This window comes from Mus pahari, chromosome 5, assembly GCF_900095145.1.
Source record: "Mus pahari chromosome 5, PAHARI_EIJ_v1.1, whole genome shotgun sequence".
Taxonomy (NCBI): domain Eukaryota; kingdom Metazoa; phylum Chordata; class Mammalia; order Rodentia; family Muridae; genus Mus; species Mus pahari.
Window position 1 is genome coordinate 113,598,783 of NC_034594.1, and position 17,201 is coordinate 113,615,983.

The window sequence follows — 17,201 nt, forward strand, 5'->3', positions numbered from 1 at the left end:
CACTTTTCAGGATGCTGACATGCCTTATAATGTCTTTACCTTATAATTCTTTACCTATGTTTTGTAGATTTTAATTTTATAATTATTTTAATAGTGCATATGATAACTAAGGGCTTCTAGGGTATGTGTGTGTGTCTTGGAATTAAACCCTGGGCCTTAGCTTGAGAGGCAGGTGCTGTACTTCTGTTTCATCCAGAGCTCAAGCTTAACTACTGTTAGCATTTGCTTTTCTCCCCTCTCTGTGCAGTTTGTGGCTTCTTCATTTGTGGCTTTCAGCATCCATTTTCAAATCTAGGATCTGGAGTTAGTTCTGCTGTCACATCTGACTTTACGAACTATCAGCCACCGTTTAAGGTTTCCTCTAGTTATTTGGCTTTTCTGATAATCCAGTTAATTTGCCCATTTCAAAGTCTTAACCTTAAACACACTACAAAGTCTCTGGTGTGAAGCAACATGCTCAGTTTCTGTGGATTAGAGCATACATGTCTTTATGGGGATACTACTCTTTCTAGCATTTTGTCTGTGCTAGAACTTTTTATGTTGTTTGTTTGTTTTTTGCTTCTATATTTTTTTCATAAAAAAATATAGAAACAAAAAACTATAGTATAACAACCCAACTGCAGAAGATCAAGACGGACTTGGCATTCTTACTCTTTTCCCCAGTGAACTTTAAAAGTTTTCATCTTGCTGCAGATAAAAGTTACTACTTTTGTTCTGACCCTTAAAAGATCAAGTTAATCAGTTGCTTTGGTTTTTAAATCTTTGTACGTAGAAGAAAATTAAGTGTTTCAGTTTAATAAACCTTTCGTGTGTCTTTTTTAGTAGTGATAAAGCAATGGTGATAAGGCTCACCAAGCAAGCACTTAACATTATACTGAGAATCGGACTAAGCAGCTAGTTAGCCCTGTTTCTTTATTTCCTTATGTAGGAACTGTTGTTCTACATTGCAGGAGGGGAACCAGACTTAGAGGTTTGGCTAGTAAAAGGTTTATTCAGGCCTGAAGCCCAGATCATTTTGATGTTTAATTCATTAATTTTATGAGTTTGATAGGTTGTCTTCATTTATGATAACATAAAACACTGCTCTTTTTACAGGTATGCATGGGATAAATTTGCTACTTAATATTTGCCATCTTATCAAGTGGGTACATTATATATTAATTTTATTTTTCATACAGGTGAAAAACCATACAAGTGTCAAATTTGCAATCAGTCGTTTAGAATTAAGAAAACTTTAACAAAACACCTGGTTATTCACTCTGATGCCCGGCCTTTCAATTGTCAACATTGCAATGCAACATTTAAGCGGAAAGATAAGCTGAAGTACCACATTGATCATGTTCATGGGATAAAATCTCCTGATGATTCTCTCAGTACTTCTGAGGAAAAACTCATGTCTTTGCCAATAGAGTACTCATCTGATGATAAGATCTTTCAAGCAGAAACAAAACAGTATCTGGACCAGCCCAAAGTTTATCAGTCGGAAGCCAAGACTATGCTACAGAACGTGTCTGCGGAAGTATGTGTTCCAGTAACATTGGTCCCTGTTCAAATGCCTGACACATCCAGTGATCTGGTGCCTCATACTACCACACTTCCCACATCGTCCCATGAGATGCTGCCACCACAGCCACCGTCAACTGATTATCCTCGTGCAGCAGACTTAGCTTTTCTGGAAAAATACACTCTTACTCCTCAGCCTGCAAATATAGTTCATCCAGTCCGACCTGAACAGATGCTAGATCCTAGAGAACCGTCTTACCTTGGAACATTACTGGGCCTTGATAGCACAACTGCTGTCCAGAATATGTCCAGTAGTGAACATCGTTCATGAGTAACCATTCCATAGACTGTTTAATGCTGTAAGCTGACAGCCAGAAGCTACTGGTTTTTGAATTAGTAGGGCTGCTATTTTTTTCTCCATCTTTCCCCCTAATTTCTCAAGTCTTCAGAACAGCTTCAAATCAAGAAAAGTTTATTTCTGTTGACTGAATACTTGGACACGTTTTGACATAATATTTGAAGTATGATTTTTTAAAAAAAAATCATTTAGTACTAATTTTGAAATTTTAAAATTTCAGATTATTAGCTGCTGACAATGGTGGAGGTATTTTTTTTTTTAAAATCATCAGTGGAATTTTTTTCATTTTTCTTTTTTTTTTTTTGAGACAGGGTCTTAGTTTGTAGCCCAGGGTAGCCTCAATTTGCGACAGACTTTCTGCCTTAGCCAACCAGTTGCTAACAGGTGTGGGCCCCAAGCCAAGGTTTTACTTTTAATCATCTATTTTGTCCGTTTCCCATATTGCTATGAAGTTTTAAGAACTATGTAGCCTATAGGAAGGAATGTAAACATGTCAATATTGGCAAAAGTTTAGTACTAATTAAATATTTTGTTCAGATTTTCAAAGTTGAGTTTAGAAACTTATTGAAATTTCTTACATATTTTTGTAAGAAAATCTTGATACTTTGAGGTTGTCATCTACCCATTCTTTTTGTCAGTATATTTGGATTTTTCACAAGTCAAAATCCAAGAGCTAACAAATACAAGATTAGCATGCTAAATAAAATATAAGATTGTTATTTTAATCTAGATAATTGGACCTGTACTCAACTATGTTAAATAATAAATACAAACTTAGCTCTAGACATTAAATTATCTAATTGAGTATATCGTAACGAAAAGATGTCAGTTTCACCTACATATCAGTGTACATTTGCATTTTGTATTTGGGTACTTCCTCCTCGTTCAGTATGTGTCAGTATCTACAGAGGAGTAAGGAAGGAAGGGACAAGTGTCACTAAAGTGATGGCAGTTCAGTTCCACAGTGTAGTTAGCGTTTCATTCACCACATTTGCCTGTCTGAAGCAGGGAAACAGAACCTAGATATTTTACATATAGTTATCAGAAAAGGTGCCAAACCTATTCTCAAATCCGCCCTAACTTAACATGATGCTCTTCAGCTGAGTGCACTACTGTTTGTGTATAGATTGACACTTAAACCAGATCTTTATTTTTGCTTCTGTATGAGATTTGTCTCTGTTGTTCATTGTTTCTGGATGAGGCAGTGGTTGAAGTCTTGGTGAAAGGAAATATGATTTACAGCAGCACTTCACAGATTAAGTTTAAGTGAAGAAAAAAATCTTCCAGAAATATGAAATATCTTTAGAGATGTGCACTTTGCATTTTTTTAACTCAATTTCATCTTAATGTAGGATGAGGTTTTCCTTGTGGGGTTGCTGATGCTTAGATAGGCAGGGTTGACTCACTGTTAACATGCAGTTTGTATGGAAACTACTGGAAAAATAGCAGTTTTTAAAACTTTTCTATTTCAATTTGTTTACACTCCTAATTGCTTTTAGCACTTTTGTGTGTGTGTGTGTGTGTGCGTGTGCGTGTGCGTGTGCGTGTGTGTGTGTGTGTGTGTGTGTGTGTTTGTGTGTAAACTGCAACGTCTTGCTTGGCCCTTGTGGGTTTTGAAAACATATCACAAATAAAATAATGAACTTCTAGTGAATAAAACGTAATCAATAAGGAGGACACTGTTTAAGCACTTAAGAAATGAAGGTACTTTATAGGAACAGTTGCCATATTAATGTTCAAAGAGCATGTTGCAAATTGAGGCATTAACCAAAGTAGCTAATATAAATAATAAAGATAACCTGAGTTTTGCCTCACTTATCAAAGTTTGGTTGTTGTAATTATCTTTGGACTAGTGAACTTAATTTTGTATTATTTCTTATTGCTAAAGTCTTCTTAGTGTGGAAGTGTCCTGTGGGCACTAATGACAGAGCGGAGTCTGAGCACTATGAGTCCTGGACTTAGAAATCATTGTCAAGAGTACAGATTTGTGATTTTTATCCTAAAGGCAGATAAGATTTCTAACTAAATATCTTACTGAAATGAAAACATCATACTTAGAAACGTACTTTGCTTTAGAGAAAAGCTAATGTAAAAAAATTCCGGTTTATCAAAAAAGGCAAATGTTATATATGTGTTTATGTGCATGATGAATTGTATATTTTGACAGAAAAGGAGGATACTACATTTTTCACAGTGGAAATATTACCTTGGGCTTTGAAGGTACTTAAGGTTCTTTCAATAATGATATTCTAACACTTTAAATATATGACTTAATTTTAGGAATTGGCTTACATAGGACTTTTTAAGAATATAGCTCTTATGTAAAGTGACATACAATTTTATAATTGTACTTAGCTATTATTGTAGAAAAGCTGAAATAATGTCTGTTATTTAAAACATTTTCACGTTATCTCATTTGAATCTCGTAAGCAGTTTTGAAATAGAAAGGAAATGATGTATTTCCATTTTAGAGAGATAGGACTCATTTTGACTCTACTCTCATGACAGAACTGCCTTGAGTGGAAGGAGGAGGCACATAGCATTTACAAAGGCTTACTATATGCAGAACTGTGTTCTCTTGTTCTTAACGCAGTCTGGAGGTAGACAGTAGAATATTTAGGAAGAAATAAGTAAACCCATAATAATGAAAAGATTACTGTTCCCTCTGGTTTCCAAAAATGTAAGAACATGGATTTGAGTAAACTGAATGTATATTAGTATTGTTTAAGTTGGCACAAAAATTATAAAATGGACTCCACTCTTCTTAGTTGACCTTTTTATGACTCTAAAAATCATTATTTTGTAACTATGGTTAAAATTTTGAATCTCACACGTAAGTTTAGCCTCATTGTGAATATTTTATTTTGTGAGTATAATTTATTGTTTTAAATTAATTTTGATAGATATGTTAGCACTTAATCTGTAAATTGAATAAGTTATTGAGTGCAGAAATTTATTAACTTACTGTCTCTGACTTAATGCACCAAAGATTTTGAGTAGGTATTGAGTAGTTGAAAAGAATTTAAATTCTTTGTTGTTTGACTATATATTTGTCCAAAGAAGCACAGCTGAAGTCCTTGGATATTGAATTTTAAAACTTGTTAGTTTGAATACTGAGATTAAGTATTAAATGTTTGTGTTTATGTGTATAAAATAAGTAGAGGAAAATACTCTGGGAACATTCATACTGACCAACCAGTTACAAGTGAGAATACTCATTTCTCTCAGTTTAATTAAATGCAGTTTTTTTAATGAACACTATTCAATAATCCTATATTTTACACTACAGTATAAAAATAATTTCTGCCTTAGAGGTTTTTGTTTGTTTGTTTGTTTTTTAGATCAAGTCGAGGTTATTTTTATAAGAAATCCCTTTGGTTTTGACAGCCTAAAATACTACTTAACCATAGGGTTTGTTCCTCATGCCAGCAAGATACCTTCAAGCTACTATAAAAGTAGTAAAGTTTGCAGACTTACAATTTAGAACCTTACTGCTGGGCAAAAGAGGAATAAAAATACCATTTTAAACTGGTGCTTTAATAAACTGCCTTTTAATGATGGTAGCATAAAAGAAGTACACTGCTTTCTTTCAACCTTGAAAAGTGTCAAAAACACCTTTATGGAGTGACTGTAAAGTGTTAAGGGCTAATCAGTTCCACCCATTGCTTTTTCACTCAATCACAAGTTACCTAAACACAACTAACCTGGTGTGTCTATGAGCTTGAATGTTCTTCCTACAATATCACTCTAATTTATTATTTATCAAGAGGTTTTGAACATTAGTTAAGAGTGTCCTTTTAGACCATCTTTTCTGAATTGAATACTTTGTACTTTTTCAGAGATATGTAGTTGTGTAGCATTTTCTTTGTTGCCTAGATTGTACTGGGAAATAAATGACTTGTTCATTTTGTTTTATTATTTGGTTCTGAGTCTTAATATTCCTGTTGCCTGCTGGCCGGGCAATAGCCTTTTACATGTTATATTAACTTAGGAAAATTGGCATTATGCAGTAGTGTGGACACCGGTCTTTATTATAATTTACATGTCTTTTAAGTTTGTACTGTGGCCTTTATAGCTATGGAGTCACTCCTCAGCCTGTCTAGATGTTTAGCAGAATCTGACAGAAGGAATAGTATGTCTGCTCCTCTTCTCTCTCTCTCTGATTGCTCTCCTCTTAAGTAACTTGTTACCAGGAACACACAGCTTTGCACTGAAGGCTTAGTTCACTTTTCCTGAACTGAACATGGTTGGTGGTATGAGAAGAGCTGGTGTTAGTGAGCGGCGGCATCCTAGTCAACATTGAACTTGAGTTGATGACTCAGGAAAAAGCACGACTTTTCAACAGTCATGTTTGGACATATTTAGTGCCAAATTTCAAAAGACTGAAAATGCATTATTTAATAAGGAATAAGTACTGTTTCTTAATTTTTAAGTGGTATTATGTTAAATGTTACCTGCTATTAGTGTAATGGATTGAGAGTAATTTTCTACACAGCTTATAGGAACTCGACAATTCTGCATATCCACTCATTTCTTTTGCCTGTTTCCTTTTAGTAATCTCTGTGAGTTCTTTTTTGGTGTCTTTCCATATTTCTTATAACATTTTTACTTAGAATACTTTCCTTTATGGTATCAGCATGTTTTATGCTTCCTCTTTGGAAGTGGATTACTATTACAAAAGCAATAGGATTAGATTGATTGTGTGGAAGATGAGAAGAGGATGATTTAGTAGGGAGGGTGCGCTTATGTTCGACTTATCCATGTTTTAACTTACTGTATATTGATTTTAAGTCTGTGACCTTTGAAAGATCCCAAGCCACTTATTTAGAGAGAATTTAAAGATGTTACTTGGAGAACAAATGTTACTTAAATATGAAAATCTTCTGAATTCTCAAGTAAAGCTAAGCAATTTCAAAATTCGCATTACTGCCAGAGATTCTGAAACATCTCTTTAATGAAGAGCATGTGTACATCTCATTGTCACTATGCTTCTCTGTTTGATATTCCTGCTTGTATAAAGTTGAATAATGTACTGTGGTGTGATTATTGAACTTCATTTATCCTTTTAACAATCAGACTTTTCTCCTTGTAACTATTACAGTTGATGAGGGTGATTGCCAAAAGCTAGGTGTTTAGCTGCTCTGTGTTCTGTCACAACTGTTCTATTTAAGGGAGAAATGGTATATATTGAAATAGAAATGCTTTTGTTTTCTGTCTCTAATCATAATTTTTGTTTTTAATTAAGGACTGTTTTAAAAGCAATTACAAAGGAAAATCTAAAATATCAAAATTCATTATTTTCTACTTTATGAGAAATGTCTTAAGTTTAGTAGATGTTTTGTTTGTCTCATGTTTCTTAAATATAAATGTATAGCAAAAATTCAGTTCCTTGTGAGGAGTAGATGAGGTCTTACATATTAATTAGTTCCTTGTGTTATTTTAATATTTAAAATAAACAGTTCTTTGGTCCTAGTAAAGCACACCAAGATTCTTTTCAAATTACACTTCCAGAGTATGGGATCACAATGTTTTGCAAGTGTCTATAAAACATAAAAAACGATGAACAAAGGCAAAACCAAGTATCTTGGGAACGTTTTGAAACATAATTTTAATAAATTACAAATTACTTAAAATATATTTATATTTAAGTATATATTAAATGTATAGATGAATTGGCCTTAATTTTTTATATATAAATTCAAGTATTAGAGATGACTTTGAAGTAGTCATATTGCTTTTGGAGAATTTTAAAGTGTAGCAAAATTCTATTACTGAAAAAAATATATCCTATATAATACTAAAAGTGGGCATTCCTACCTCTCCTCATTTCTGCAATTATTCATTCTGGTTTTGGGGGGGAGGGGGCTTGCTGTGAAATGTTAATGACCCTACAGGATCTCATCCCAACCTAACAAACTCCATTTCTGTCTTCAAATTGCCATCGTTATTGATAATTACAAAGAGAGTTCATGTCTAAAAAACACAAAACAGCCCAACAACATGCCAACAGTTCATCACATCTCTATTCAGCCAAGGAAACGTATAAAGCTGATTAATTTTGGACAGACATATCAGATAAGACATGGTTTATATAAGTATTTCTTGGCTTATTTAACTGTGTCTGGTAATGTGTGACAATCACTGTGGAACTTTTTGATATAGTGATACAATATTGGTAAACCACATGTTACTAAAAAAAAATCTCACGTGTGAAAGACCATGGCCGATGGACACAGATATAATTTATTCCAAATTCGATGTTCCAAGGTCGTAACAAGTCGATGATGGTCTTGTTTTGGGTTTTGTTTTGCTGTTGTTTTTTACAATACTTAAAGGCACTTTTCAAATACATAGGAGAAACATTAGACATGTGTGCTAAAGGCAATAGGGAACCCTGGTATAGCCTCATGCTGGCAGTACTCACTTTTGGTTGGTTGGAAACCAGTGCTCTATTTCTCCATGCAACTATTTTACACAATGGTCACAAAGATGTTAGGTAACTTAGGAAAGATAGCATGACATGGCTATTAAGACTAGAGCTAGCTGTGTTCCCCAATAATTGTTTATAGGGCTTGACCGCCAACGTTCTAACCCCTCCACCATCACTGGTGCTCTTTATCAGTTACTCAGCCTTGCCTAGGACCAGTTGAAGATGCCATTTCTTTCCAGGAACTTGTTCACAAGTTGCACTCAGCTATTCAGGACCGCATGCAGCCGTGGGTTGGACACAGTTATGATACCCTTTTCTTCACCGCAACGTGTTTAAAACATCAAGGGCAATTTCCGCTCTAACTGACCGGCTCATAGAGTAGGGGAAGTTTGCTGCCCTTTTTTGTTTTTGCCCCTGGTAACCCTAACAACCCCGCCAACGTTTAAACAAGGCGCCGCCTCCTCATTGGCCAGGCACTTTCGCTCGCTCATTGGCTCTTTTTAGTGATGTGGGCGGGTTTCTACTCGCTGATTGGTGCTGTAGCGAGGAGGTTCCGGGAGCTCCCCATTGGTCGAGGCGAGATATTTGAACCGAGCAAAAGCGGCTAGGCTACTTTCCCGGGAGTTTGGGGGATCTTTCTGGCTTTCTGATCTTTGTCCTTGTCACTGGCTTCCGGGAAGCCGGCGGGAGCCGGACAGCGGGTACCTGACTGCCCGGCCGGGGCGGCTGCCATGGCGACGGTGCAGGCAGCCTCCTGCCCAGAGGAGAGCGGGCGGCGGGCGCGCCCAGATCCCGCGTCCGGGGACCCGTCTCCGCCGGTGCTGTTGCTCAGCCACTTCTGCGCCGTTCCCTTCCTCTGCTTCGGGGATGTCCGCGTGGGCACGTCGCGGACGCGGTCTCTGGTCCTGCACAACCCGCACGAGGAGCCTCTGCAGGTGGAGCTGTCGCTACTGCGCGCCGCAGGCCAGGGCTTCAGCGTGTCGCCGAACCGCTGCGAGCTGAAGGTGGGTGCGAGGGGCACGTCACCTTGGGATATAGCAAAAAAATCGGAGAAGATCTGAATCAGCTCCTAGTCTTCACGGTGGGGCTAGGAGATTATGGGACTCCGAGACCAAGTCAGCTTACTGTTTTGATCTTGGGACGCTCTCCTTGCAGGGTAGGGCAGGGATACAACAGGACCCCAAGACCTTGTCAGCTCCCCGATTTGACCAGGGATGGGGAAGTGGGTGAGGCTCCCTCTGCTGAGGCTAGGCTGGGAAAGAGCTAGACCCAACACCAAATCTACTCTCCCTCTTGATCCTGGGAACACCCTCTGCAGAAGTGAGACTAGGAGAGAGCAAGACCCCAGCACCGCGTCAACTCCGTCGACCGTCTTTGGAGTCCTACGGTTTGGAGAAAGTGGGCAGTAACTTGCTTGGGATCATGAATAAAAGCGCGTGCACCTGCCATCCCTAGAAGCATTTCAGAAAGTTTCTGTTAAACAGACAAGCGTTTTAAATAGATTTTTGGCAGGCGTTGCAAAATATGAGTATCTAAAGATGATATACTTTAACATTTCCCTGTTTTGAGACTGGAGGAGTACATTGATGAAAATTTTCTAATTGCTTCCTTTCAGATGCATTTTGTTTTTCATATGTTTGGAATCAGTGGAACTACATTTCTATTGCGATAATGAAAAAAAAATGTTTTGTTTAAATATCCACACCCCAACCCTTATACGTGATGTGTAGGCAACCTTTGTATTTTACTCTTTTTTTTTTTTTTCTTCTTCTTTTGCTGTTCTTGTAGTCTTAAAAGGTTTCGTTCTGACTGGGATTACTGTGTCCTTTCAATGAGTAGAATCTAAAGCTGTGGAAACAGTTAGCTGAGGGAGCTTGCACACACTGCCTACTAAGTAGTAAGGATGGTCCTGCGGGGGGCGGGGGGGGGGGAGATCCGAGGTTGGTTGCATCATTGGGAATCCCAAGACTTAAGAAACCATTGCCCTTCCCTTTGATGAACAGCTGCCTGGATTTCTGTCTATAGAAAGATATCTTTTTAAGGATAAATCCTGGCTTGTAGAGGGGAAATTCTGTTATTATTGTTAATCAGCTGGCCTAAAAATCTATGATTTTTACTTTTCAAGAAGAGCTTATCCTTTTCACTTAAACAAGGTTCATTCCACCACACAAGCTTGTCAACTTTACCACTGAACTAGGACTCGAACCACAGCCATTACATTTTAAAACCCATTCAATTAAAATGACTTGTAAATTATCAGTTCTTTTGCTATTGTGCAATTGAATTTTATTACATTTATTTTTTTTTAGATTGTTGTGGACTTTTATTGCCAGTGGCTTTATTTTCTTATAATGAATAAGTGTAGGAAAACTGAATAGGAAAAAAATAATTAACTCTATTAGGGTGTGTTAACAGTTATCAATCTGCTCTAAGTTACGTATAGTGATTTGGCTATTATTAATTATATTGTCATAATAACTTACAATGTGTTCTTCTGATTATAGCCTAAAGAAAAAATTACCATTTCTGTTACCTGGACACCACTGAGAGAAGGGGGAGTAAGGGAGATTGTTACATTTCTTGTAAATGATTTTCTGAAGCACCAGGCTATATTACTAGGAAATGCAGAAGAGCATAAGAAGAAAAAGGTAATGTTTTAATCATTGTGATTTACTGGAAGGAAATGTTTGTCATGTAGAAACATTTAGTTGGGGAGCATGAAGGGACATTTATAACATCACTTATTTAAAACTAATTAAGAAAAGCTTACAACTTCTTTAGTATATTTCTTTCTTTTTTTTTTTTTTTTTTTTTTTTTTAACAGAGAAGTCTTTGGAATACCAGTAAGAAGATTCCAGCCTCTTCAAAACATACAAAAAGGACTTCCAAAAACCAAAATTTTACTGAATCATTTACTATTTCACAAAAAGACAGAATTAGGAGCCCACTGCAACCTTGTGAAAATCTGGCTTTGAGTGAATGCTGTTCCCCAACAGAAAACAATGCTTTGCCCCTTGAAGAAAACAAAGTACCCACCTCATCCATTAGCCCTGTTAGAGAATGCCAGAGTGAAACTTGCTTGCCACTGTTTTTATGCGGGTCCACTGCCTATTCATCTCTTCATGAATCTGAAAATGCACAAAATTTAAAAGTACAAGATGCCAGCATTTCACAAACTTTTGATTTTAATGAGGAAGTTGCAAATGAAACTTTTATTAATCCCATTAGTGTCAGTCACCAGAGTGAAGGGGATAGAAAACTCATGCTTGCCCCAAACTGTTCTTCACCTTTGAATAGTACACAGACCCAAATACACTTTCTAAGTCCAGATTCTTTTGTAAACAACAGCTATGGGTCTGATAACGGCCCGAGGTCAATGAGAAGTGTTTTATCAGCTACATTTAGGAAAGATCCCTCAGAGTCTGTATGTCTGGAATCCCAAATTATACATGAAGTTTGCCAAACAATCTTAAGCCCAGATTCTTTTTTAAGTGATAATTATGGACTTAAAAAAGGTCTAAACTTAGAGTCAGTCAAACCCGTTTTGTCTCCAACACAATTTTTAAAGGATAACATGGTACATGTAGGTCAGCAAACGGGTAAGTCAAATAAAACTCAGGATTGGAGAATAAATGAAGGGTTGGCATATACCCCTGAGTGTCAGCATACACAGACTCCCAGCAGTAGATTTGAAAAACAAAACCCTGTAGAAATGAACTCACATAAGTATGGTTTTACAAAGCAAAAGCCCAAGATTTCTGAGTTTCAAGATGCTCTTTGTAACCAGAGCAAACAGCCGAAAAAGAGACGCCCAATTCTTTCTGCCACTGTTACGAAAAGGAAACCCACCAGTGCCCGAGAAAAGCTACCTGAGATTAACAAGCCAGATGCAAAAAGATGTCTGGAAGGTCTAGTAGGTGAATGTGGAAAAGAAGTGGATGACCTAAGAGAGAAAAGTTTTCATTCCTCTCTTCCAGTAGTAGAACCAGGAATAAGTAAACCTCCGAGTTATAGAAATGAAGTAACGCCTTCAACTGTTGTAGTTGCTCGTAAAAGAAAGAGCAATGGAACAGTGGGAGGTGCAAATGGGAAGGTAGCAGTTGCAGAATGGATGGACATGAGTCAAGTCAAACGAATCCATTTTTCTCCTCTGGAATCTACACCCTTAACTGTTGCAAGAACCACAAAGAAAGAAGCACTCACCTCAAAGCACATCAGCAGCTTGGAGCGGTCAGGCCTGAAGAAGAAAACGGGTAGGTTGTCCATAACACGTCGAGTTGTTGTTGAAGAATGCATTTTATCATTTCCAGCAGTGAGTTCTCCGATTTAGTACATCTGCTATTGATGTCCTTGTAGCAGTTTGTTGATGGAAATACAGGACACTTGTGATATAGTATGGGAAGTAATTATTAATCCTACACCAGTTTAAATTTGATATTTTTGTTCATGAGTTTTCTGCTTAAATTCTAACTTCAAAATATTTCATCCAAATGACCTTGGGCCCCCTGGTGGGATATTATTTTTTTTTTTATTATTCTTATCTATTTCCAAATTATTTTTTCTCTTTTCTTCAAAAAGCAAGGGAAACAACCCAAGAGCAGCTTGAAACTCATCTTTCAGACCATTCACTTCTATCTCTCTCAAAGTCTCTCCAATAACTAATCTGAAGAATTAAAGATATTTGCAGAACCTGGCCTTTTAGTTGCAGCATCCATGGGCTCTGCTCTCCTAAAAGCATCTTAAGTGCATGTTAACATCCATCATCTCTGAATCCAGACCTTCTTGCTGAGCCAAGCTCCATCATTGTTGTAACACCCACTGTTCCATAATTAGTAGTTTTCATAGCTCGGCTTGCAGTGCCTGTTCCTTTCCATATGTAGCTTGACTTTCTTAATTCTTCACAATCAGTACACTTTCCTGCCTGCCTTCTTTCCTTGTGCTACCCAAATAGATTCCAGCTAACCAGCCAAGCAGCCAACCATCTCACCTTTGTCTAGGCTAATCTCACTTGACTATTCTGTGCCTGTACATTACCTATAGGTAATGACTTCATGACTTCTAACTACTATTAAGTCCTTACTCATTTTTGACCTGAATTTTTCAGACTGGAAAAATTAGCCTTCCATTTTGTTTTAAGTTACACTACCCCTTTCTTTCCTCCCACTGTGTCAGATTACAGTAGGGGACATTACTGAGCACTTGTGTCTGTGGTCTATAAGAATATTTTTCAAGTTCTTTTTATAACCTTATCATATGTCACAGTTCTGGATGTCAACTGTACACATGTATCCTGTGTATAGTTTTCAGGATGTACTCCTAATATGTAGACCTATAGTCAATATTATGTTTCTAGATGACTATCCAACAGTGCCTTTCACTTGCTTTATACAAAGCCAAATTCTTCCTATCCACTGAATGATGCTGCTAAATATCTCATTGCCTAGGACAAACACCTTGGATTTGTCCTTAATTATGGTAATCTTCTCCTATCCTTTTTATGTAAATTCCAAATCAGGTCTGATTCTAAATATTTATACTTGTAAATATTACCAGAAGGAAATTCATTAGCCTTTGGGATTACCAAAAGACGAGTTTTTAATATTTGAAATGAGAGCATAAATGTCCAAGAAATCAATCAACACAAATGTTAGTAGGAGACATCAAATAAGAAGATTATGCTATCATGATTGCTTTCTTGCAGAATCAAAGACCACCAGGCTGGGTAACCAAAGAGATCTCACTGTGGACATCATTTAGGTTTCCTTCATAGGAACTGGCAGTACCATTTGTTAGTAATTGTATTGCACATCAAAACTTGGACGCCAATATGTCATTCTAGTCCATGTTTAAAACTGAAATCAGTTGTACATGCCTGTTAGTGATATCTTGGTACTTCACTGTTTTGTATAGATACACTCTAAACAAATAAATTCTTTGATTTTAAGAAAATATCCATTTGGACCTTCTACAAAGTAGACAGTAAATGATTAAGAGAATCAATAAATTCATGAATAAATACAAAAATGACCATGGAAGTCCCCTTGCTCAAATCTACTGTTTATTTGAAGCAGAAACCTCGGAAGACCTCTCTGCTACATTCAGAGAGAATTCTATATATTAGACTTGATTTATGAGCATGTAAAACTTTGACTACAAAATTGTTTTATGTTCCGGTATATTAATTATATAAATTGTGGATAAGTATAATACGCTGATTTATTATGTTAGCTGTATGGATAGAATTTTGAATTTAATGTTTCACAGTTCCTGACGTAGTATATTTAAATTTTAGTTGCCACTGTTATTAATATTGTAGAACTCTGCTCTTTTTTTGTGGCTCCTCACAGGTAATCCTAACTTCATCTCTGTTGCTGCTCTGTCAGTAGGTTATATTCCTTAAATGAATCTTGGTGAATTCCTCTTCAGAAGGCCTTTCTAATGCCCTCTGATACTGCTGAAGGCTGACAATGGCCAAATGATTGAGAACATACCTGTCAGGTCTGCATTTTCCTGCATGTAGCGCAGTCTGGAAATGTGCACACACTAAGTTGTGGTTAGTTACATCAGGAGGGGGTGCTTTTGGAGTTCATTAAGTGGTTTGTGGTCCGTAACTTGGAGGGTGTTGTTCTTTAATTTAATGAGTATGGGTGTTTTGCCTGACTGTCTGTAAATGATGTGTGTGCCTAGTGCTATAGAAGTGAGAGAGGGCAATATCGGATTCCCTAGGCTGGTGTTAACAGGTGGTTGTGAGCCACTTTGTGTGATCTGAGAAGTCAACCTAGGTCCTCTGGAAGAGCAGCAAGAGCTCTCACCCACTACGTTATCTCTAGCCCCGAGGTGTTGGTTGGTTTGTTTACTGAAGTTTATAACATTAGCACCTCGAATATATTATTAAGTATTTCTTAAATCAATATGATAATAAAGAGCCCAAGTGGAAATCTGAAATTTGTTACCTATTTGGAAACGTTTTATTTCTTAATGCTACTATGTTTTCTATTTTAATTTAGATTCATTAATATTTAAAACACCTCTTTCTAAAACAAAGAAAAAGAGAAGATCCATTGTTGCTGTAGCACAGTCTCATCTGACCTTTATAAAGCCATTAAAAGCAGGCAAGTATTCATTGTATTTACCAGACTGAAAAAGGCTCTGAGAGGGAAATAATGCATTTAGCTTTTGCTCTGACTGCATGTCATACTTGAGAAGTTCTCAGCTCTCTTCAGCACAGAGAGACAGTAAACATTGTTCAGTGATTTAAAGATGATTTTGCTAGTATAAAAGTCCTTTTGATCTATTTTCAAAAATGATTTAAAGGAAAATTTCTTATGCAGTAATTAATTATATTATTCTTAGCTATTCCTAGACACCCAATGCCGTTTGCTGCAAAAAACATGTTCTATGACGAACGCTGGAAGGAAAAGCAGGAACAGGGCTTCACTTGGTGGCTAAATTATATATTAACACCTGATGACTTCACTGTAAAAACCAATGTTTCTAAAGGTAAGCGGTTTTGAATTACACATAACTGTATTATGTTGTACTTAATGATGCTTACTAGCTCATTGTCTGAATAAAGAAGTGTGTAGGAAAGTTATGTGATAATGATGAACCTGGGTGCCCATTTGGGAGAATTTCAAAATAGTCCTAGTGCTTATTTTCCAGGCAGAAATGGGAGTGGACAGGGAAGAAAGAGTTGGAGGAATCTCTTCTTGAGAAGGAAACTCGACTTGCCCTGGCATAGAAATCATAGGGTTAGCTCTAGGATGAGATGCTAACATGTTAAACTACTATTAGGCTTCTTTGTAAAGAGGTGACTTCCTCACTGTGCTTCTTTGCATTTTGCAGAAAGCATTATTTGGAATTTCTGCATTAAAGGAGTCTCTGTATTATATGATTCATGCCATTATGCTTTTTTTCCTTAAAAAAAAAGTGCAGTCACATTTTTATTGTGTTTTTTTTTTTTCTTGAGATAAAATATATTTTACAAAAATCTCAGAAGTAGGTGACAGCTCAGTGGACAAAGCACTTGCCTTGAAGACTTAAGTTCCCAGAATCTTCCTGGAAGCAGCCAGGGGCATTGCTGAGGCCATGGAGAGGGGCAGATCCCTGGGGTTCACTTGTCTACCTTAGCCTACATGGTCAGTTCCAGGCCAATGGGAGACTGTCTCAAAAACAAGGAGGTGGAGAGCACCCCAGGAGTGACGGATGCCCAAGCTCATCTTCTTGCTTCCAACATATACACACACGTGCACATGCACACACATACACGTATATGTAAGCATGCACACAGAATTCAAATTATGTTGTAATTCAACTGAATCATAGTCCTTAGAAGCTTAACTTTTATTCAGAAAGATTAGGAACAGAAACTTGTTGGGAGGCCATCTGACTAGACTGCATTAGAAGTGCTCAGGTTTACAAGTGCTCGTGTTTGAAGTTATGTGTGAGGTTAACGAGAAAAGCTTACCTTGTTAGGCAATGTGCAGATTAGAGCTTGGCCAAAGGCACTTAGTGAATAGAGGGCTTGGAGGGGCTTAACGAAGAGTCCCTTTTAGCATCTCACCTTGCACTCAGTTGCTGGGTTTGGCTAGGTGTGGAGATGATGTGAAATCTGAAGCATTGTCTTGTTGTTTTTCTCTAGTGAACGCTGCCAGCCTTGTTTTGGGAGCGGAGAGCCAACATAAAATCAGTGTCCTGAAAGCACCTACAAAAGAGGAAGTATCTCTCAGAGCTTATACAGCCAGCTGCAGGCTGAATAGATTACGTCGTACAGCTTGCTCCTTGTTTACTTCTGAAAAAATGGTTAAAGCTATTAAAAAGGTTGAAATCGAAATTGAAGTTGGGCGGCTACTTGTTCGAAAAGATCGACACCTCTGGAAAGATATTGGTAAGATTATAGAAATCTTTAAA

At 37.1% G+C, this 17,201-nt stretch overlaps 2 protein-coding genes across 3 annotated transcripts in view; both read left to right on the forward strand.

Moving 5' to 3' along the window:
- Zbtb41 (zinc finger and BTB domain containing 41) overlaps positions 1 to 7,416 on the forward strand; it is a 30,050-nt gene extending 22,634 nt beyond the window's left edge. For both annotated transcript variants that reach the window (XM_029538744.1, XM_021197594.2), the window contains exon 11: positions 1,179 to 7,416. In XM_029538744.1, the coding sequence (XP_029394604.1) occupies positions 1,179 to 1,834 (656 nt within the window). In that variant the 3' untranslated portion in view covers positions 1,835 to 7,416. The remainder of the gene's footprint in view (positions 1 to 1,178) is intronic.
- A 1,488-nt stretch (positions 7,417 to 8,904) lies between these two features.
- Aspm (abnormal spindle microtubule assembly) overlaps positions 8,905 to 17,201 on the forward strand; it is a 43,490-nt gene continuing 35,193 nt past the window's right edge. The window contains exons 1-6 of the mRNA XM_021197629.2: positions 8,905 to 9,295; positions 10,796 to 10,939; positions 11,116 to 12,544; positions 15,299 to 15,403; positions 15,645 to 15,791; positions 16,933 to 17,178. Of these exons, the coding sequence (XP_021053288.1) occupies positions 9,023 to 9,295; positions 10,796 to 10,939; positions 11,116 to 12,544; positions 15,299 to 15,403; positions 15,645 to 15,791; positions 16,933 to 17,178 (2,344 nt within the window). The 5' untranslated portion in view covers positions 8,905 to 9,022. The remainder of the gene's footprint in view (positions 9,296 to 10,795; positions 10,940 to 11,115; positions 12,545 to 15,298; positions 15,404 to 15,644; positions 15,792 to 16,932; positions 17,179 to 17,201) is intronic.